Source organism: Monodelphis domestica, chromosome 3 (genome assembly GCF_027887165.1).
Source record: "Monodelphis domestica isolate mMonDom1 chromosome 3, mMonDom1.pri, whole genome shotgun sequence".
NCBI lineage: Eukaryota > Metazoa > Chordata > Mammalia > Didelphimorphia > Didelphidae > Monodelphis > Monodelphis domestica.
This window is the reverse complement of record NC_077229.1, coordinates 317,372,557-317,395,963: the sequence shown is the minus strand read 5'-3', so window position 1 is coordinate 317,395,963 and position 23,407 is coordinate 317,372,557. Positions and strand designations below refer to the sequence as shown.

The window sequence follows — 23,407 nt, the reverse complement described above, 5'->3', positions numbered from 1 at the left end:
CCAAATCTGCCTTTCTCTTCTGAAGGTCTTGCCTTTAATTGGCAGTAGTGATGAAAAACATCACTTATGCTTTTGGTTCCAGACTTCATAATCTTTAGCACTTCTTCTAAGGTTCCTTCTTGCATTTTCAATTGTGTCTACCCAAATCACAAGAAGCAGTAACACTCACAAACAAGATCCCCCAAGAACACAGAAGATGTCTTCATTGTTAAGAGGTAAAGAAGATGCTTTGGAACTCTTCAGAGTTGCCAATGACTGCTACACATTTCTTTTACTTCTAGTCCTTCCTAGATCATCTCTCACATGATAGCACCCATGTAGCCAGAGCATTATCCCTGGAGAAAAAAAACAACTAGTTCCTCTTCATGTATCCAGCTCCATGTCCTTTCAGAAAATCTTCTCATTTACATTCTTTAAGCTTCAAAAAGTTTGCTGGTTTTTCTTCTCTGTCTGATATTCTTCTATCCTCCAACCTCCCAAAACAGGTCATGAAACCCCACTTACCTCATCAGATCCTTCTGCTTATTTCTTTTTCACAATGAAGCCTTCCTCCTGTTATTAAAGGGGCATTTCATGTCCCCTAATCACTTGGATAGCAGAAAAGCATTCCTCAATCCTTTTATCATCTCTTAGAGGAAGGGAAACCAGCCTACACTTTAAATACAATATTGATTCTTCATTCCTCTTTGTTATATCTACTAGAACAATGTTAGATAGTTAGCCTATATAAATAAAATGCATCTAAAAGAAAACTCATTGGTAAAAATGAAAGCACAATTCTTACTTAACTGAAGATTATCGTCCCTTATTCTGAAATCAATTATCTAAAAAGTTACTGAGTGGAAGACAGGATGACTTTTCCAACAAAACAAACCTACAACTGGTAAACAACCAAAGATTTATCAACTGCAATATAATTTTGGAAGCTAAAAATAACATTATTTCCAACTTCTGCAATCAAAATTAGTTTGTAGGTATGAGAATTATCATAATTTAAAATAAAAAATCAGAGCCAAAAATGAAAAAACTTCATAGGAGGGGGAAAATTCTTTGAACAATATGCCACAATTACTCAAATTCGATAAAGCAAAGGTTTTCATTCCTTTTCCATCTCTATTTTCTTCATATTTCTTTGGTTTCCATTATTTCTTACCTTTCTCTTTTTTCAAAACTAAAACACATATTTCATCACCACAACATTTACATCAACAAATTTAAACGGTGGGAGGACAGAATGTTGTTAGAAGATTCAAGTCCTTCTTATGATTTAGTAAAAGAAAACCACTAATATATTTTGAAGGAAATTACTATGTCTGTTAAACTGCTGGCTTTAAGAGACAAAACATAGGTGTCTACATTTCTAAAATGATTCAGCAACTCTTGCCAAGTACACGCCAAAAGCACAAGCTGACTTTTATACTGAAAAATAATTGTATCCTTTAAGTAGATGGAGTTAATTTTGACTACTCTCCCTATAAGAAAAATTTCTTTGAGGAGTAACTTAAAAAAATATTTAGGGAGGCACCAGGTGGTGCAGTGGATTGAGAGCCAGGCCTAGAAAAAGGAAGTCCTGGATTCAGATCTAACTTCAGATATTTCCTAGCTGTGTGACTGTGAACAAGTCAACCACTTTACCACTCTTCTGCCTCAGATGGAGGTACAGGTTAAAAAAAAGAAAAAAGAAAAAGGATACTCAGTTATAACTAAATTTCTTTTTAACATAAAAGCCAGATGTAAACAACAGGAACTGAAAGAAAAGTCAAATAGTAAAAACCAATACTTCAAATATATAAGAACAACTATAAAATCCCATGTGGTAGATTTTTAACCTTTCCCCTAACAATATCATGAGTTTCCATGGTGGTAGATTAAATGGTACCCTAAATATAAATGTCTATAATGCATTTACAGAGTATGAACTGGGTGGCCTTTTTTAATTCACCTTTACCTTATTTTTGACTATCATAACTTAAAATTCAACTAAGGCTAAGTGATTTTCAAGTTAGTATTATGTCATGGTTATTATTATTATCACAATTTATTGTCTGTAAATGCATTCCCCCCCCCCATTCTGAGAAACTTCTTTACTAAGCAGAATAAACATTTCTTTAAGTATAGTTTAGAATGATCATTTTTGCTTGCATGTTAATTTTAGAATCTAATAAGCTTGCATGCTAAAAGTTCACCTTTTTGAATAACTTCTATAAAAAACTTTGCTATCATTCTATCTCACCCTCAACTAACAGTCAAGGTCATTTGTGGAAAAGATACTCAGCTTTTATAAACAGGATCAGTCCAACTTCAAATCATATTGCTGCTAAGATTCATCCTACATATTTTTTAACATGAGCATTATGGAAATTTGTTTTGCTAAATTATGCATCTTTGTTACAAGGATGGTGTTCTTTTGCCACCTCCACCTCCAGTGAGGAAAAAGGTAGGAGAATAAATAAATAAATGCTTGTTAATTTTCTTTAATTAATTCAAAATACTGATCCTGCAACCTTTATATAGACCCTGGTATTCAGACGGGTTTTAAAAAGTCTGATAGAGCAAAAGGAATTCTATAGGCCTAACGGAAGACTATCTGGAAACACTCGGGAAGGCCTTCACAGCATCCACAACTACTTTTCATCCAACATACAACCAACTGTAATGCAAATCCTTCAAGGAACCCACTGGATAGAACATTCATATGATTTGCAAACTGAATTTTACTATCACTTTTTAGAGGGAAGAGGGTAATTTTTGCTACATAATTTGATTTAGAGAGCATTTACTGATAAATATTGAGGAACAGATGAGAGAGCCCCGTTAATTCCCCAACCATTGGAATTAGCCCAAAGGACCTAAAATGGCCTACAATTCAAAAAGTTATAAAATATTTACTGCTATTAGAAATAGGAATTATTTACTCTTAAGAATTTTAACATTTTACTATTAAATATTTTGTATACCAATCTAGCCAATAGTTAATAAGAATTATAATGTATGCCATAATCCTCAAATTTCACAATTACTTCTATCAAGTGCATAATGAATATTTTATCCAATTGCTTGCATTGGATATTAACTGGCAAGAAGTTCTAAGAGGCTATTTTAGGTGCACAAGGTGACAATCCAAGAAGAAATCTTAGGAGGTGAGTTAGTATACCAATGGTGGAAGTTATCACTTTAAAAAAAAAAAAGTCATCTTAATAAATATCAAAAAAAAATAAGCTAACATCTTTCATTATCCAGGGCCTAAACAACTCTAAGGTACCTTCAAATAACTATTATCCTTGACTTCAATATTACTCACAAAGAGTTCTAAACTACCTAAAGCTACCCCCTTAGGCCTATTCTACCAGCTGATGATTAACAAGCATTTTAAGATTAACATTTTTGTCATCTACTTCAGCAAGTACTTTCTAATGGTTTTAATGATTTTTATTTTATATATATATATATATATATGTATATAATGATTGGAAATGGAAATAGAGAGAGAAATATATATATACATATATATTTTCCCCCTCTAGCTTTTATTCTGTTTTGTTCCAGGCTAATGCAATTAGATCATCTTCATTTTTTATTTCACGTCCAAGACTAAAAAGAGAAAACTTTAAGCTGGCTTCCTACATCATACATGTGACAGTATTTAGTCCAGAAAATTTCAGTTTCACTACAATACAGTATAACATTACTTGTATAACAAGCATTACTTATCAAAGATTTATGAATACCAAATTTACTAAACCAAAGATTTAATACTTAGCACCAAAGATTTATTAAGACTAGGATATTTTTTTAAAAACCTAAAATTCTGAAATAAAACAACACAAATTTCTAATGAAGTCAATCATCTTAATGTACCTATCAGTTTAACCAAAATTTAATTTTCCAAATTATTTGGAAGTTTTTACTCAAATAATATAATGGTCATCTTACATCTTTTCATTAGTTTAAAGTCACTCTTCTATCTTAAAAATGAGAACATAAAAAATATTTACATAATGAAAAATACAGAACCAGTACAGAATACTGTGCCCTCTCTCCTAACTCTTCCAAAGTAAAGAGGAGAAAGAATTACAATTTTTCCAAGAAAAAAGAAAGCCAACATACTTATCAAATTTCCTCTGGCATCTCTGAGTGGTGCTCCGCCTCCACCTTTTCCCCAGGGATTGTAACTTCTCATTTCAGCTTCAAGTTTGGCTTCATATTCTTCCTTTTCCGCTTGCTCTTTCTTCCGCCTTGCTTCTCTTTCCCGTATCTTAAAACAATGAGTAAATATGAATTAATCCCATTTTCCCAAATGATTCTACCATATGCCCTTGAAATAATTATTTTATTTTTTACCTGTTGCTGCAAATCCCACTGATATGTTTGAACTGATTCACTTGTAGGTTTTGGCTTATCTTCAAAATACAGTCCTGTTCTTGTTATGTCTCTGATAGTACTCAGTTCATTCAAAATACTTCTATTCCTGTTTGAAACATATAATTAATTATGGGAAATGTATTTAGTTAGGGTAGGGAATAGTGGACTACACACAGGAATTATATTATCTCCAAAAATCCTTCAGGATGATTACAGAAGAAATAACTAACAAAAGGTCTAGAATAATAAATTAGATCTGATATGTAAAAATATTTTTACCTTGAGTATAGTAAAAAAAAAAATAGCATTATAATAAGTAGGCCAGTTCAAAATGAACAGAAGTTTCTTAAACAAATATAAAATTTTTAAATTAGTATGGACAAATCAAACATATATTAAGAACAAAATATTTATATAACATATATGTGTGTATATATAACATATAGCATAGTATAAAACTTTACAACTTAAAGCAAATCTGACATGTAAAAATCCAAACTTTAAAAAGACAAATTAGGGTGTTATTTATCCTACAAATAGACTCTTCACTTTATTTTTTTGGAAAGAATTCCAAATATTAAATTGCTAGATCAGGAAGTGAATTTAAAATATCACTTTATTTATAAAAATTCAATTTAAATAAACTTTTTCAGTTTTTTAAAAAAAACTAAAATCAATGAGAAATTTTACTGATGAAATATATTCCTAAAGAAAACCTAAATAAACTCAAAAGAAAAATATCATTATTTCAAATTACAAAAAAGAAAGAAAAATTCAAAGAAAATCGTGTTAGCTCTTTCATCTTTCATTTCAGAGCACTCAATTTCCTGTTGACAATAACAGTTGGCATTTATATATTGTTTTAAAGTTTGCAAAGCATTTAAAAATATGATCTCATTTTATCTTCATAACAACCCTGAAAGACAAGTGCTACTATCACCTCCATTTTATACATGAGGAAATTGAAACAGATGGAGATGAATTGACTTCCTCGGGGGCTGCATCTGACCCTGAATTCGTCCTATCTTGAGATACTGAACTCTATCCATTAAGTCACCTAGCCACCTGCTTACTGAGGAGGAAGGGTGGAGCACTTTTTTTTAATAATTCTAATGTAATCGGTGGATAAAAGCCCCAAAGGTAAAGCCACCAAAATCTAATATGAAAATTGGTAGATGAGAATCAACAAGATGGATTAAATAGTTGATCACATACTATACTTCAATTTCAAGATTGCTTAATTATATGAGAAGTTTCTCTAGATATCAATCTGAAAGCAACATTTTTTTTTCACTTTAAAATAACTGCATCCTTTAATGGCAATAATACAATTAAAGGAACCACAAAAGAAAGCTGCAAATGACATTTCCTGGAAGACAGATGTGGGATACATATACAACTCATGTGAAATAAACTATAATCTTCTAAACTACAACATGCTATGAAGCAAGTGATACTCTAAAGACAAATGCTAACAAAAGGAACAGTGTTAGTATGGAGCATACAAGAAAAGTGTAAGAAACTGATACTTATCAATGGACCTTTGGCAGCAGAATCTAATAAATGGATGTTCTCAGTCTACAGCACTATTTTTATTACTCCAAATAAAAAACACTCTAGAATGTAGAAGGGCAACTGATTTTCTTTGTTCTAATTCTATTCTCCTTAAGAGACCTCATAGCAAGTAACAGACATAATAAAATTAATCTTGACAGGTTAGAATGCTAGGGCAAAATCAATTAATATGGAATTCAGAAATAAACAAAATAATAAATAGAAGGCATTTAATTTAGGTTTAAAAAAATTAGTTAAAAAAACTGGTGGAGGATATTTGATGTCAGAGTATAAAAGATATAACAGTCTTCACAAAAAGTTTGCTAAAATAAACAATGCAATCTAAAACATCACTAAGTAGAAGCAAAGTGGACCACAGGAGAAGTATTACATACAATGCTAGGTATTAATTACATTTCAAGAGGCAAGAAAAACTAGTGTTTTCTTTCATTTCCAAACCTAAACATCTTTCAAAGTAACATTAAAATTAAGGTGAACACTGCTTTTTATGCAAATGTTTGAGACCTAAAGTCACTAATTTACCAATACAACTACAACACAAAAAAGTAACCAGAAAATCATAAATATGTGGGGATAAGAGCTAATTTTTAAATAAAATCATCCAGCTATTTTTTATACAGACTTACACAATAGGTTCTACTGGTTCTTGAGAAGCAGGGGCACTAGCCAAGGTGGGTGGAGGTACTCTCATCATTCCTGGGTTACCTAGACAAAAAAATAATATAAGTAGTCAATCTTAGATAGCTATTAACAAAAAAAAAAAAATTAAGTCTGCCTAGAGCAAAGGCATATGAAAAAAAACACAAGCCAAAAAAATAACCAAATAACCATACAAATAGCTTTCAATCATGTTTTTCTGATCTAACAATTCAAAAGATAAAAAAAAGTTTATAATTTTCTAATAACTTAAAAAATGATAAAGTAGGAATTTGTATTGTGCATTATTGTGGATTTTAGAATAATGTACTTTTTTAAAATAGCTAACAAAATAATATACATGTAGTAAATTACTTTTCTTATTTAATACTTTCAGAAATCGATCTTTTCCACCAAAAAATCAATTTTCCTATTTGGACCAATAGGTAAAATACTTACTGTAGCATTAACTTACAATATGAAAGGCTGGTATCCAAAGGATTCCTGGTCCCATAAAAATAGTATGCTTCATCATAAGGAGTTCGATAGTTGAGCAAAGATGATGCAGGTGGAGGGGGTAGGGGTGGAGGTAGAGAAGTAACCCTATATCAAAATAAAGGTGGAGAAAATCTTTTCATATTTCACTATACAGCTAAAAGGAATCATTTTTAAAGTTCCTATAGAGTAGAATTTCAATGCTGCAAATCCAACAGAGATTAAGAACAAAAGGAAAAAAGTAAGCCCTGTCCCCTACCAGCAATGCACTCCAAGACCTAGTACTGGGTGGAAGGGGAAGAGAATACACAGTGTTCTAATGTCATCCTAGGACCCCTATCACCAATCCTCCTTTCCCCGCCCCCATTCTTCTACCTTCTTCTACCACAAATGGAAGGGGAAAGGAAAAGTTGAAGGAGGAGGGGAAAGTCTGAAAGGAAGAAAATGAGGTAGAAAAAAGGGGGAATAAAAGACAGGAAAAGGGGTGAAAGAAGAAAGAAGTGAGAGAAGTGGTAAAGGGAAAAGAGGAACTTGTAAATGAAAGAAAAACCACTTAACATTCTTTCTTACTACTCCTTCTCTCTCTCCTTTACACAGCTCCAGGAGCCTCTAACCATATCATTACTCCAATGTGTAGCCTCAAGTATATCCACATGCAAATATATATATATATATATATATATATATATATATATATACCGAGCATCACACACACACACATATATGCCCCACACGTGTTTCTGTATGTGTGTGAATCTCACACCCATAGCCACAGTATGTTGTGCATCTGTATGTCCATATAAATCCCCAAAAAGAAGCATGCATGTCCCCCAACACACCTAGCCCCATGCCCCCAAGTCTCTCCCAAACATACACACATATATGATCTCTCATCTCCCTACAAACATCCCCTGATGTATCCATCTCCAAGTCATGCACATACATTTTCATACATCCACCATCCACATGTCCCCACATATACAGTTCTCCCATGCACATACTGTGAGCTCTCTTCTAGATATCATCCTACAAAGATCCCCTCCATGTGACCATACACACATATCACTCATTCATGTTCCCACATATACACACATACTAGGATCCTCTCCCTGCATACATAATATACCATTATCCTTCCTTAATATCAAGTATACGGTGCCAGATAACACTTCAGCCAGGACAGTTCTTTACAGAAGAAAGAGAACGTGGTCATTTCTAGCATGGTCTATCTTCCTACAATTAGGTAACTAACACTCCATTTCCTTCACATACATGTATTACATACACCTGCTACATGCTCACACACAACTCATGCACTTACACAGTGGGGTCTAAACCCAAAGAAATACACAAATATAGACACAAAAACCTACAGACACATATATGGACAAAAATACACACACACACATATATATAAACATATACCCACCAAAAAAAAACATACAGTCATAAACACAGATTTACAGGAAATGGTTCACCTTAAGAAGATTTTGCTTTACAAAGGGTTCTCTTTAAGTAAGAAGCAATTCCAAAGGAAGTATAAAATATTAAATTTCTTAAAATTTTATTGATATACAACTTTCTAAGCACATATGGGATATTAGTGTATTTCCCTTTTTTAAATGGTGGAATAGTATAGGTCCACCTTAATCAAAACCCAAAGAAAGATTAAGCTAGGTTATTTATATGTACTCCCAACTTTCAACTTGACTTGTAAATGGAAAACCTAACCAAACTCTCTTTTCCACATATCAAAACCACAGAGGCAAAAATATAAGAGGATAGGTGGGGAAAATGCATTGAAGAAGTTAATTAAAAAATATTTTTTAACATAATCCATGGTATTTTATATGCAGGGTATCCTAAAAATCTTAGTGACAACTTAAGCTTTATTTAAACATTACTAAGATTTTTGGAATATCTTGTAGTCTTTAGAAAAATTGCAGCAGTATGTCTCCTATTTTCCCTCTTCAACAATGAGCTTCTCTCTAGATTTCTGTAACTTTAATAATTCCAACACTGGAATGCCATAAGAAGTTTTCTAAAAGAAAAGGGAAAAAAATATCCCTTTATTTTTTTCCTCAGATGTAATCCCTTCAGGTATATCTTAAGTGACTCTCCTACTTATTTATTTCAAAATTATTTTGAAGGACCAATATGATATTGGTGATTCCTTCAAAAGTATATCTTTTATACATTTTATTGCTTACCTCTGTATTTATCATTTCCCTCGGTCCTGCCTTTTCAACCCAGTAACTACAAGGCAGCAAAGTAGCTAATAAAAAGGATATGCGATTATACTCCTCATCTCTTTTAGTTTTTTTAAATTTATGAAATAAACTATAAAATCACTGACTTATCAATGTTGTCATCCAAGTTGTGAATTAACAGGCATAAGAATTGATAATAGATAATATAGCACAAAAAATATCATTGTTAACAACAGTATCTGTGAAATGAAGAAAATACTTTATGGATAGAATAATGACAGTATGAAGAATAATTATAGTACAGATCACAAGAAAAGACAGCACAAGCAGTATGTATAGTACCTTACATTAAAGATCTCAAGTAATGAAACTATTAATTCTTTAAGCCTCAACATAATATGCAAATTAAACAGGAGCTACAGTCTGAAATCATACTATGATAATTGAGCCTTTTTTTAAGCATTCCTAACTTGTCATAGAAAAGTAGTTGAAGAAAGACACTAATACGTATGATTCTAATGTAAAAGAGCCACACTGTATTTTTTCCAATAAGAAATTAAAAGAAGAATTCAATGTTTGCCAAGCGGAAATTTTCAAAATTAGTGACACAGTATGGTTTACATGTTTTTAAAAGGATATTACAAAGAATGATCATTCTAAAATTAAACCCAAAACAAATTTTAAATTAGTATTCATCTAAAAGGGATGAAAAATGTTTAATAATTTTTCTTGGTTTTACAAAGACAGAAGCCAAAGATAATAAAATCAAAATCAAGAATTTAAGAAACCATTCCAAAGAACTTGACAATTCTCTAGGGAAATTATTTTCCCCAAGATTAAATTTACAAATTTATCTAAATGTCAAAAATAATAGCTTACCTAATTCCTAAAAACAAAAACATTATAAACAAGCACCTGGATGACATCATTTCACCAAGGGTGGTACTGATCCCTTTGTTAAAATCTTCACATACAGGCAGCCTAGACGAGATAGGTAAGGCGGGAAGAGGTGTCTGGAAAGCTACTTTGGGCCTTTCCGGTGGAATCCTTTCTTCGAAAACTGAACACTTCTTTTCATAATATCTTGGGTTCATACCTAACTGCTTTAGTCTATCAGGCTAAAAGAAAGGGAAAAAATGATTATTATGTAGATTCATTGATGTTAATAATTGGGAGGGGTTTCAAGAGATCTTATAGTCAGTCATCCCTGACCCAAATAATATTAATAATCAAATAACCCAAAAGTTCTTCAAGCAAGTAAAGTATTATTTTATCAATTAATAGATGAAGAAAATAAGGCCCACAAGGCCCACAAAGACTAACTGCCAAAGACCTGATAGGAAAAAAAAGTAGAAGAGAAAGTCCTTTGAGAACCATGTTTTTCTCTACACAATTGTCATGGCTGGTTCCACGGCAGCAGAAAAGAGGAAGCATGGGAAAATGGGCAGGTGCAAGGTCCAAAGAAGCATACTTCTCAAAGCATCAGAATGCTAGCACCAACAACTCACACTTGTATACAGCTTTACGGTTTACAGGGCTTTCCGCATAACACATGGCCTACTTATGGCAACAGCAACCTAAAGCTGGACATTTCCACCACTGAACCGGAGCATACATCACTTAACCTCTCTAACTCTTAGTTTCTTTATCTTTCTGAAAGATAATGATATTTGCATCACCCACATCCTAAGGCTGTTAAGAGGAAAGGGCAGTGTAAACTCTCAAGGTTATTTAAATTTTTGTTATTATTATAATTCTTAAGTACAGAAATCTCTATAATTAATTCCTCAGGATTTTATAACCTTTATAGCCCCCAAAGGTAACGTCAACATTAATTAGCAAAGTGACTTATGTTTACATTCCCTATTTAATCCAAAACCATTTGGGTTTTGTTCAAACAGGAAAAATTGTAAAGATCTTTACACCCCAAAACAGCCTTATATACAATCATATTGTAATGCCATCCATAAACTTTAGTGTACCATGTGCTTAGGCTAACTAAATTGGTTTCAAAAACTTTCTTTATACCAAGTAGCCTCAAAAGTCAGTATCTACCTTATCAATAATTCAAATACAAATGGCTAGTGCCACTTTGTCACTGGAGATTCCCCCCATCTTTGCTTGAAGAACCATTGCCTCTCCCAATCTCTCTAATACCAGAAATCTTCCCTAATAAGGTAAAACTTGCTTAACTTCCAACAATGTCCGTATTTCTATTTTGTGCATCTCCCTCAGGGTACAAAAAGGCTCAAAGATCATACTCAATAGGGACAATGCTTCTAAGAGCATAGGGCTCAGAAACCTTAGAAGAATTTGGAGGCTTGAATCACTACTTCAGGCATAATATGGGATAAATATGATCCTATGGGCTGGCTTATAAAATTCTCTAGTTACAAATGTTTTTCTCTAACATGACCTGATCCTACTAGCTTTAAAATGTCAGCATACTGCCAGTTTATGAAAGAAGTATGTTCCATATTCCAAACAACTGGCTAAACATGACTATAACTTATCTTAAGTTAGAAAATCTCTATAAATTCTAAAAAACATAGGAAGAAGGAAATTTCAACCTACCATGGTATTTCTGCCTACTAAAAGGCACTTAATTTTGGATAATGAGATAATTCCCAATTATTTGTGCTAAAAAATGGGAACAAGAGCACAGATGATCACAAATAATTTATACCTATCTTTGTCTTTTGTATTTGATTTAACAATTTTTTAACAGTATATTTACCTTTCTAGTAATGATTCAGGCTAACATTAAAATTAATTTTACATTTTCTGAGTACAATCATACTAGCTTTCTGAGACTACCCAAAAGCTTTCCAGGTTACAAGGGAAAGAAAACTAGTACAACATTCAAAATATGAAAAAACCCACATATAATACATAATTTGCACATGATCAAAAATTTACCAAAACAAATCATTTTAATTTAAGTCTAAACTTTTCATAAACTTTTTTCTTTTTTAAAAAATACTTTGGGTCATCATTAACCATGACACACCACAAAACATATATATCTTCAGCAAATAAATACTATATATCCAACTAGAAAAAACAGCATTTCAGATAAGAGAAATAATTACCTCCTTTTTACTTAGCTGCAATGACGTTAGTAATCCATTCCGGTTATAATGAGAATTGCAAAATTGAAGTACAAATAAGATTGTTACTTTCACATCATTTTAATTTTTATAACATTTACTAAAAATATTTATCAAAAGAGAAAGAGAAAGTTTCTTACAAAAAGAGAAAAGTTTCCTTACACAATACTCAAGTCTGAAGGTTGGTCAAAATGAAATAGAAAAACACTATCTTATATTGTACATTAATCTAAGATAATTTTGTCTTAGTAAATTTGTTTTAATATACTATCATTACTATCATAGTGCACTTGAGAAAATTAAAGATGACTTTGTATTAAAATTTAAATCATGACTAAGAAGGGCTAAGAAAATGTTTTGAGAAAATGAAGAGCTATTTACAACAGATGTCTTGTTTTATAAAACATGAATTCAGGCTAGGTACTTATTATTACTCCTATTATAAGAATATTATCCTATTTTCATATACCTGAATTTACTAAGATACATGATACACTTTCTAAAGATTCCTTATCTTTATGATTCCCCTCCTCCAATATTTTCCTCACTATATTTTATTTTAAACATTGTTACTTGTGGCTTTCATAGAAAAAGGTCCATTTAAGTGAAAAGTTAAACATTATAATGATACCATAAATTCTCACCGATTTCTCAGGGTCACATTCTCCAGTAGCTGCAACACTGAGTTCTTGCTCTTTTTCTCTAAATTAAATATATTAGAAAAATCACGTTTAAATAAATGTTTCAATAACCACTATACTGAACACAAATCTAAAGGTTGCTAAACAATAGCATTCTTAATTACAAGCAATGTTTATAAGAAGTTTACCTCTCCTGACACCCTCTACCTAGCTATCAAACTTAACTTCCAATGCACACTTCTGACCCCTCTCCTGCAAAAAAATATTTAGTGATAGCTTATTTTATTGCCTATAGGATAAAATGCAAATTTCTTAGCCTAGCATTGTCAATCTTCCACAATTTAGCTCCCACCTATCTTTCCAGCTCTACTTTACAGCACTTCTTCCTCTCATTCTTTTTCAGGTACGGTGTTTCAACAAATATGGATAACTAGATTATTTCCCAAATTTGAAACGTCATCTCTATTCTTCCTCATTCCCCAAAAGTGTTCTTTCAATATTCAAATTTTTACATTTTGTTTAGATCTCTCCTTCATGCCTATCACTATGCTTTCTATCAGGTGCTTTCTTATATACAAGTAATATCTCCCAAGTAGAACAGAAGTTCCTTGACAGCAGGAATGGTACCAGTGTTTGATTTCTATACTCCCAGTAACTTTATGTAATATGCACATAATAAACGTTTGTTTAATTGGCTATAAACAATCAGAGAGAGAGAGAGAGAGAGAGTTCCTAACAAATGCATTACAATAACTTTGAAACTAAGCAGCTTTCATATTCAGAATGGGGGGGGGGGGAATGTTTCATTTTCTGAAAACTTCCATTTTCCCATTTAATTCATTATAATATTAAGTGCCTCCTCTGTCTACCCTACAAAAACCATGGCCTGAACTTTCAAAAACCATATCATAGTAGGGGCAAATCAACCAACAAATATTTCTTAACTTCCTGATGTATATACTAGCCATAAAGAATCAATAAGTAAATATTTAGTAGATGCCTACTATAAAAAGGTATTATGCAAATGCAAATATAAAGAATGAAAAAATTTCCAAGTTCAAAAAAACATATGGGAGTCCAGAATATATATAAATATACATAAAATAAATATAAAGAGAATAAAGTTGTCTATTGCCTGCAAAGAGCTTAAATTTTTAAAAGGATATACGACAACAATATATGAAGGAGGGAGGAAGAGGGACAGACATACAGATACTATCTAAGGGAATTAGAAAAGAACTTGTGAAGGAGAAGGCACTTTATATCTGAGCTGAGCTTTGAAGAAAACTAAAAAACTAGGAATTCAAGGAGGCAGAAGGGAGGAGTTCCAATTATTCTAGGTATTGCAGAAAATTCAGGCAAAGGCCCAAAGATGAGATATTCAACAATGTATTTAAGGAATGGCAGGAAGGCAAAGTCTGACTGGAGAAGAGAGTATATGGAGCAAGGAAATATACAATAAATATGGAAAGGAAGCCAAATTATGAAGGGCTTTAAGATGACAAACAAAATAGTTTAAAATATAAACTATATACCTAGAAGAGAGAGCTACTGGAATTTATTAAGAAATTAACATGGTCAGACCTTGTACTTTGGGATCATCACTTTGATAGCTCTGTGGATGATAGACGGGAGAGAAAGAACTTAAGAAGGAAGGCTCAAATAAGAAGGCTACTGAAATAACCCAGAAAAGAGGTGCTAAAAATCTGAAATAAGCTGGTTATCCTATAAACAGAAGAAGGAAATGGATGGAAGAGATTTCAGAGAGGAAAAATCAAAAAGCTGGCAACTGATTGGGTATCTACAGATAGAATGAGAAATCAGGATGACTGGGTTGATGAGCGTGGGCAACAGGTGGTACAGTGAATAGAACACTGGACCTGAGATCAGAAAAACCTGATATCAAATTCAGCCTCTAACATTTAAGAGTTTTATAACTGGATAAATCTCTTAACTTCTCTCTGACTCAGTTTCCCCAATGTAAAATGAGAATAACAATGGTACCCACTAACCAGGGCTGTTATGAGGATCAAATGAGCCAATATTTACATAGCACAGTGTGTGACAAACAGTAGGCACTTATTAAGTCCTTCCCTCCTTCCTTTCTTCCTTCTTCCCTTCCTTCCTATAAGAATAGTTAAGCCTTAGGGAGAAGGGAAGGAGGGGTAGAGGATAAATCTGTTCTTGGATGTACAGAATTTGAAATGTTTATAGGATATTCATTTCAAAATGTCTGATAGATATGGAACAGAAGGACAGGAAAAAGATTGGAATTAGCCAAATAGATATTTCATAAAAACAGTAGTTGTAACCCCGTGGGAGCTGAGGAGATCTCCAAAAGACAAAAAACAGGGACAGAAGAGGGCCCAGGACAGAGTCCTATGATCTGTCTAGAGTGAAGGGACAGAATATGAATGATTATTCAACAAAGGAGGCTAAGGAGGGGTTGGATAGGTAAGGGAACAAAGAAAGAACAGGCTCAGAAAGAACCAGAAAGGATAAGACAGACAGGAAGAAAGGGAGAAATATATACAAATAATTATAATAGAAGTCAGACTAGTAACAAATGCATGGAGAAAGGACAGAGATACATGAAAAATTCAAAGCATCTCCAGAGCTAGAAAAAAAATCTAAAAGATCATCTAGTCCTACCAGAACCGGAACAAGAGTATCTTCTACTGCACATCTCTGAAGAAATATCTCAAGTCAAAGGAAAAAGTACTATCTCCAAAAGCAGACTGTTCATTGTGGGGTAGCTCTAACTCTAAGGGAAGTTGTCTCTTAAATCAAGGCCAAATTTCCCTCTGTTTTTTGCCTTTGTATAACTGAGACCAGGCAGAACTAGTATCATGCCTTTCTCAATGACAGACCTTTAAATACTTGAAGACAGCTCTCATGCTCCAATTAATAATTGTATGGCTGGATTTACACCCACTTCAACATCATGGTGACTGACCTTTAAATTGTTTTGATTAAAGTTATCTTAAAGAGACTAATTTTTGGATAAGAATATTAGTTTATAGATTATGTCAGGTTTATTGGTTAGGCCAACATCATTACCAATAAAGTGGGATAAATCTCCATGGCTTTCTTGTGGCCAAGGATGACTTGAGCTGCATCAGGCAGCTTAATAAAAAAAGATTTTTGTAAATGACCAAGTAAAATAATGTTTAAAAATAAATAAATAAATAAAAATTAAAGGAAGATTTTTATGAGTTCATTATTCAGCCCCTCCCTTGACCATCCCAAGACATATTTAATTGGTGCTAGCTAATTAAGAGATGGTCCATCAACCTATCCACCCCTTCCCATCCCCACAGGTGAGCAGGTCACATAAGTAAGAAAAGAATCTTTATCCCCTTCATTTATTATACAAATTCTGTTTAAAAAAGGAATTTTAATTTAAAAAATCCTTAGGATTCCCAAGGGCGAAGAAAATGCAAAAAGTAACAAACTGGATGGCATTTCGTACCAAGATTTCAGACACAGGAATATATAGTAATTCTCCCTAGTATAGAGGAATACAGTATATGAAAAATAAATTCTCACATTATAAATTATAGACAGTTAATTTCTTTTCTAAAACACTACCTCAGAAGTGAGTACAGTATTCCAAATGTGGTAAGATCGAGCCTATACTCTCCCAGAAGAGGATGCTCCAGAGGGATGCCTTCAAAGAAGATGAGAGTGGGTACAACTAAAGAGAAAGGTTATTGCTAGAAAGTAGGAAAATGTACATATAATTCCAGAATTGGAGGACAATGGGTTTGAACTAAAGAAATGTGAATTAAGGAATAAGTTCAGATTATGGAATAGTTTGGTTAGAACACAGAATGTGTCATATAAAATTATACCATGAAGCTAGATGAGAGGTAGACTGAACACAGCCTTGAAAATTAGGCTAAAGAGTGCAAATTTTATTCCGTATACTATGGAAATTACTAAATAATTCTATTTTTCAGTACTATATATTTAAAATAAAATGACTTCATAGTATTTCTAATTATAATACCTTCCTTACTTCTACATAGAGACAGTTAGGTGGTTCAGTGGATAGAAGGCCAGGCCTGGAGTGAGAAGATCCTGGATTCAAATCTGGCCTCAGACACTTCTGAGCTATGTACCCCTAGGCAAGTCACTTAACCCCCATTACCTAGCCCTTACTGGTCTTCTGCCTTGGAAATGACACTTGTATTAATTCTAAGACAGACTATAAGGGTTTTTTGAATTAATGAATGAATGAGTAAAAGTCTCTACATATCCTGAACCAGAGATATCTTTGATTCTTTGATCTTCTAAGAATGATTCAACATAAGGTAGAAATGATTACTAATATAATCACCCTTAGACAAAAGAAATTAGCAAACATAAACATTGAAAGATAATCAAATTAGCTCACAAACTCCTTAAAGCAAAGATTACCCCCCACCCTCACCCCCCAACATACACACATATATGTGTGTGTGTGTGTATATGTGTGTGTGTGTGTGTATAAAACTTACATTCAACTTGCTTTTCTTACTCAAACAGCTTGATAACACTAATGATTATCTTTAACATAAATACTCTCCAATAAAGCTTTATAAGAAAATTATTCTTTGGGGATAGAAAAATTTTTGTTTTTATTAATTTACTATAACAGTTCTATCCATTTGTAATTTTCTGTATTTGTATACATTAGACATTAGATTACATTAGCTTAGACTAATCCATTTCATTATGAGCTCCATGAAGGCAAGGATTATTATTTGCTTCTTTTTCTAGTCCCAGAACTTAGCATAATTCTTGACAGATATTTAAATGCCTATTGATACTGACTAGAGAGGCAGCAAGGAGCAGAGTGAATACTGCCAGATTTGTAATCAGCAGACTTTTGTTAAAATTCTGCCTTTTTTATTATTCACAACCTAGGTCAAGCTGTGGGTCTCAATCTACTCATTCATAAAATAAAGGGACTGAACTAGATGATTTTTGAGGTCCAGTTCAGCTGCTAGACTAAGATTTATAGATAACATACATACCCAGATATACAGAAAGGGCAAGAGAATGAATGAAAATGGGAGTGGACAATAATTCTTTTTTCATGTCTAAGAGGATAAAACCCACTTTGTTCTTTCCATTAAGCCTAGGAAAAAAAACTAAGAATGGGTGGATATTATTGTTAAAAATCTATATAAAAATAACAATTATAAAGACAATGATCTAAATCTTTAAAATACCTATTTAGAATGGATATATATCCCTATTTTTACCTTTGTTACTTTTTGCACGAAGAATGAGAAAATTCTTATTAATAAATAAGTTAATATTTTTGACTGGTTTTTTAATAATAGAAAATGGCAGTCAAGTTAATTTTATAATGCTATCACGTTTGGGGGGAAAGACATAGCAATGGATGATAGCATTAATTAAACATATTCAAATTGTTGCCAAAGTAAAAGAACATTTTTTTTCTTTTAGGGACACATAGGAAGGTAAAAGTTGGGTATTTGACAGAGATTAAGACTCAAAGTCAAGAAGATCTGAATTCAATTCCTACTACTGAAATATAATGCCTGTGAAAGTTAACAGGTTAACTTTTAGTACTCTAGCCAATGCTCTAAGACCATAAGTTATAAAGAAAGTGATGATAAGAGTGTTTTCACCAGGGAATTCCTCATACCAGTGAAATCACAGGTCCAATCCTGGACCCATAAAATCATACAATAAGAGAATATTAAAGCTGGAAGGGATCTTGAAGATCAATTCATCTAACATTTTACATTTTCAAATTAATTATCTTCTTTAAAAAATAAACATGATACAGAAGAAAGAATACTAGATTTCAAGCTAGAGGAACTCTGCTTGGCTACTGACAACCTCAGTAGGCAAGTCTTTTAACCTCTCTGGGCTTCTATTTTTACCTGCAAGATATCTGGCAGGATGGATGATCTTTCCAACTTGAAATCTATAATCCTATAATCTAAAGAATAGATCAGTATCAAAGATGATACCAAAACCCATCCCTGATTTCCAATCAATAGGTAGATTTTTCCCCCACTAAACCACAGAATAAGTTGTTTCTTATTAATATTTTTAATCAGAAAAAAATAGAAGATTTTTATTACCGTCTCTTATTTCTCTGCTGCTGAGCTATTTGTTCCAAAAGTTCTTGTCTGTACTTTTCTTTCTTTCTCCGAATACAATCTGGATCTTGACTTGCTAGAGGTTAAAAGAATGTAAGCATAACATTTAAAGAATAAATACAACTGGAAACTTCAATCATTCTCCATTCTGCTCACTATAACAGTTGTTCTAAATTTCTTTTCTTGCCTCTAGCCACCTCCCCCTACACTCCTCCCCTTAGCCTTTCAAGTAAAGATTTTGCTTCATACCTTCCCAAGAAAACTGAAACCATTCACTCTGAGCTCCCTCTTTGTTCCCTTCTCATTTCATAAATTCAAAACATCATCTTCCATTAATTATTCCTTCAGACTAATATTTGTGCCCTTACATCCAATTCCCTCCTGTCTGTTCTAGCTCATTATCCCTACAAAAGTACCTTCATATCACTAATCTTGTCTTTCCCCACCCTTTCAATATTAACTAATACTTACTTTGTAGGTTTTTTGTATTTACTTATCTATGTGTACATCTTCTCTGCCTAAAAAACCTGAAGCAAGAAATATTTGTCTCTCTTCAAATACTCTATTTTGCACTAATTTCCACTCATTTCTTAGCTTTCAAAGGCTTCTGTAATTTGTTCCCACTATAACTAGCCAATGTAATGTCTACTGATCAACATCACAGTATATGTAACTGTTACTCTTCTCTCCAGTCAAATTAATCTCCTCAGTACTATGCTTTTGTTTCAAATTATTCCCTCCATTTAAATGTCATAAAATGTATTCCCCCATTTGATCTAAATCCTACTGATCCATGAAGGCCCAACCAGACTTACTTTTTTTACATATCTATAGTAAAGTGCTATTTCTCTTTTCTGAATCTCTATAACAAGCACTGTCTGTAATTTTTTGAACATTTTCATTTAGATAGCACATACTGAATAGCTGTCTATTTCTCCAAAGTTCTTTTAGAGGAAGGTTTATCTTTTATATTTATTTTGTATGCTTTACAGTATTTATCAATAGTTTTGGATAACAATAATTTTATTGATTTTAGTCACATCCAACTCTTTGTGACCCCATTTAGAACGTCTCAGCAAAAATACTGGAATTGTTTGCCAATTTCTCCTACAATTCATTTTCAGATGAGGAAACTGAAACAAACAGGGTTAAGTGGCTTGGTCAAAACACATAGCTAATAAGCATCTGAGGCCAGATTTAAACTCAGGAAGATGAGTCTTTCTGACTTCAGGCCCAGCATTCTATCCACTACACCACCTAGTAATAATTATAACGAACATTTGTGTTATTTATGTGATAAGAGCCTTATAAATATAAAAGCATTTAATTCCAAAAATATTCTTATTAATAACCTTATTAGCAACGGAAGGCTAATATACTTACAAGAAAATGATTCCTCCAGAATTGAAATAACCATAAAGAATAAAGTACCATATTATATTTTACACATAGCTTTAATAACTATCCAGTTATAAGGCAGTATCATATTTCTTTTTGAAGATATCTTTGAAAAAAGGTGAGCTCTATCTATACACTTCTCATCATCTCTCTTTCTCCCTACACACACACACACACACACACACACACACACACACACACACACACACACAATTTTTCTTAAAGTCTAAGTTTTGTAAGATTCTGAAATGTCTTTTACATCAAAGGAATCCATCACTTTTCTATTAAGAAATGGATATATTTTAAGACTCTTCTGGAATTATGATTGATCACCAAGTCTATCATTAAAATGAGCTGGAGAAGGAAATGGCAAACCATTCCAGTATCTTTGCTGAGAAAACCCCAAATTGGGTCACAAAGAGTCAGACACATGAAATGACTTAACAAAACAATCCATCACCATTGTATTCCATAATTTGTTTATCCATTTCCCAGTTGATCCATAACTCCTTACTTTCTAATGTTTTGCCACCATCAACAGAACTGATTAGGAACACTGAAATACAAACACGAGTCTAGAAAAACCTAGAAAGATAAATTTATTTAAGCAATTGATGGAGTTAAGTGATGATATAATACTATAACTCTAATGGAGATAAAGAAAGAGTACCCCTGCAGAAACTCATAATCTCCAAAGGACATACTAAGAGAGATAAATAAAAGTGGTCTAAGAGTTTAAAGAGAATAAAAAGAAGACAATGTAAAAGTAGGAATATTCTAGTATAGAAAGGAGAAAGTATCTAATCTTGCTATTTCTCGTAAGAAAACTGAATTTTAATTCTGTATCATTTTCTTATTGATACTATTTACAAGTAATTTATTTTGGCCTATAAATGTTTATGTCATGGTTCTTTTTCTTTGAATGTGGTCCAGAAATTCAGCTGGTGTTTAATGGGTTAAGTTTAAAAATTTAGTTCTCCTGCTGATCACTGATCTATTCTTGTCTCAAGGAATTTAACTGATCTCTGGGAATATATATGAACTTGAACGAGTCAGCCTAATATCTTTACACCACTAAATTATCCTTCAAGGTTTTGTTTGCTGGCCAAATGTCTAGTCAACTACCTCACACATGGACTCAAATGAAAACTTCTTATTTTCCTAAGAGAAAAAGGAGAAGAGGAGAGAGTTATTGCTAGCCTTCCTTACCAAACTAACAACCAATATTAACTTGTACTCTGCACCTAAACTTTGTAACCAATCATATGTTGCACTCAGTCCCATGATGTAGCCTGTTCAGTTCTATGTTCTGTACTCCCCAAAACCAACATAAGAACTTTTCTTTTGCTCAGACTTTGACATGAAGAGGCAAGTTAATGACCCATTTATTAACAGGCAGCAATGCCCCTGCTTTAAAAATAATTTTGTTCAGAGAATTGCCTCAAGTTTACTCTTTTGTCAGAGGGCAGAAGTGATTAGAGTGCTGGGCTTGGCGTAAAGAAAACTCATGAGTTCAAATCCAGCATCAGATACTTTTAGCTGTGTAATCCTGGACAAGTCACTTGACTTTGTGTAAATCCATTTCTTCTTCTCTAAAATAAGCTAGAGAAGGAAATGGCAAATCACTCCAGTATCTTTGCCATGAAAACCTCAAATGGAGTCACAAAGATTTGGATCTGACTAAAACACAACTGAGTGACCCTTTTGTCGAATTTCACTTATAACATTTTTAACTAGAGTGATGAGAAGTAGAGTAAATGAGCATGAAGTGAAGCAATGGGAGAAACAGACCTCAGATCCTTAAATGAACTAGAAAATGGAGGGCTTAACACACACTCTCACAGACATATATATACACACATATGTGAATTTTAAAACTACTCCACCCTACTCAGGCCATACTTTAGAAAATCTGATTTAGCCATTTCCTGATTAGTAACAATGGAGATACTTGGGTTAACAGAATCAAATCTTGGGAACTATACATTTCTCCACCCTACTCAGTTTAACAAGATCAGGAATGCCTGTATCATACTCAAAGATTTGATTATCTGAGGAAATGGCCTTCAACAGACATGTGTAGAAAAAGCAGGCAGACCTCTGGGCTGTCCTAAGTCAAGTTAAGCTATCATTGGTACAGATGAGACACAGGAAAGTGACGTAAAACCATAAGGCACGTCACTTGCTCTCTCTTCCTCTTTCCCTGGAGAGGCAACTCTGGCTGGCAGCATGCTAAGCATTCTGACATTTTGGTCTGGTGGTGCAGCTATTTGTCTGGGTTTGGCGGTGAGTTTGCCCTTGAGCTGATTCAGGCTCAGACATCTTAGCTGAGCCCTTTTGGAGTTTAGGCTATTCCTTCCTCCTTACTTTCTAGAGCAGTGATTCTCAACCTTTCTAATGCCGTGACCCCGCAATACAGTTGCATGTCATGTTGCAGTGACCCCAAACCAAGAAATTATTTTGGTGGCTACTTCAAAACTGTAATTTTGCTACAGTTATGATTCAAAATGTAAATACCTGATATGCATTATGTATTCTCATTGCTACAAATTGAGAGGTTGAGAACTGCTGTTTTAGAGCCTCTGGTCTTCTTTCTGGCACTAGCCAGGCGAGAAAAATCCTACTCCCTTTCCTTCTTCCTTCTTCTTAATCTCTTTCCACTATATCAATTAAATCACCATAAATTTCCAGCTGATTTGGTTATTTTATTATTTGGGACCAATTAAATTTAAATTTTAAGTCACAATGCTAAAATTATCTTTACACATATAGAGTTTAATATGGCCATAAGCTGAACGATCTTACAGATTTTACAGGAAGATATTAAAAGGGAAATAAAAGAAGAGCAAAGAACT

The 23,407-nt window shown here is 33.1% G+C and overlaps 1 protein-coding gene across 29 annotated transcripts in view; it reads right to left on the bottom strand.

Annotated features, from left to right (window-relative positions):
* The window catches only part of CSPP1 (centrosome and spindle pole associated protein 1), a 141,941-nt gene that overhangs the window by 57,644 nt on the left and 60,890 nt on the right, over window positions 1-23,407 (bottom strand). For 17 of the 29 annotated variants that reach the window (XM_016431486.2, XM_056824011.1, XM_056824026.1 and 14 more), the window contains 8 exons: window positions 19,137-19,230; window positions 13,033-13,090; window positions 12,371-12,385; window positions 10,194-10,396; window positions 7,049-7,176; window positions 6,564-6,642; window positions 4,342-4,468; window positions 4,108-4,255 (listed from right to left, as the gene is read on the bottom strand). In XM_016431486.2, the coding sequence (XP_016286972.1) occupies window positions 4,108-4,255; window positions 4,342-4,468; window positions 6,564-6,642; window positions 7,049-7,176; window positions 10,194-10,396; window positions 12,371-12,385; window positions 13,033-13,090; window positions 19,137-19,230 (852 nt within the window). The remainder of the gene's footprint in view (window positions 1-4,107; window positions 4,256-4,341; window positions 4,469-6,563; window positions 6,643-7,048; window positions 7,177-10,193; window positions 10,397-12,370; window positions 12,386-13,032; window positions 13,091-19,136; window positions 19,231-23,407) is intronic. The other 12 variants (XM_056824018.1, XM_016431496.2, XM_056824022.1 and 9 more) reach the window with 2 other exon arrangements.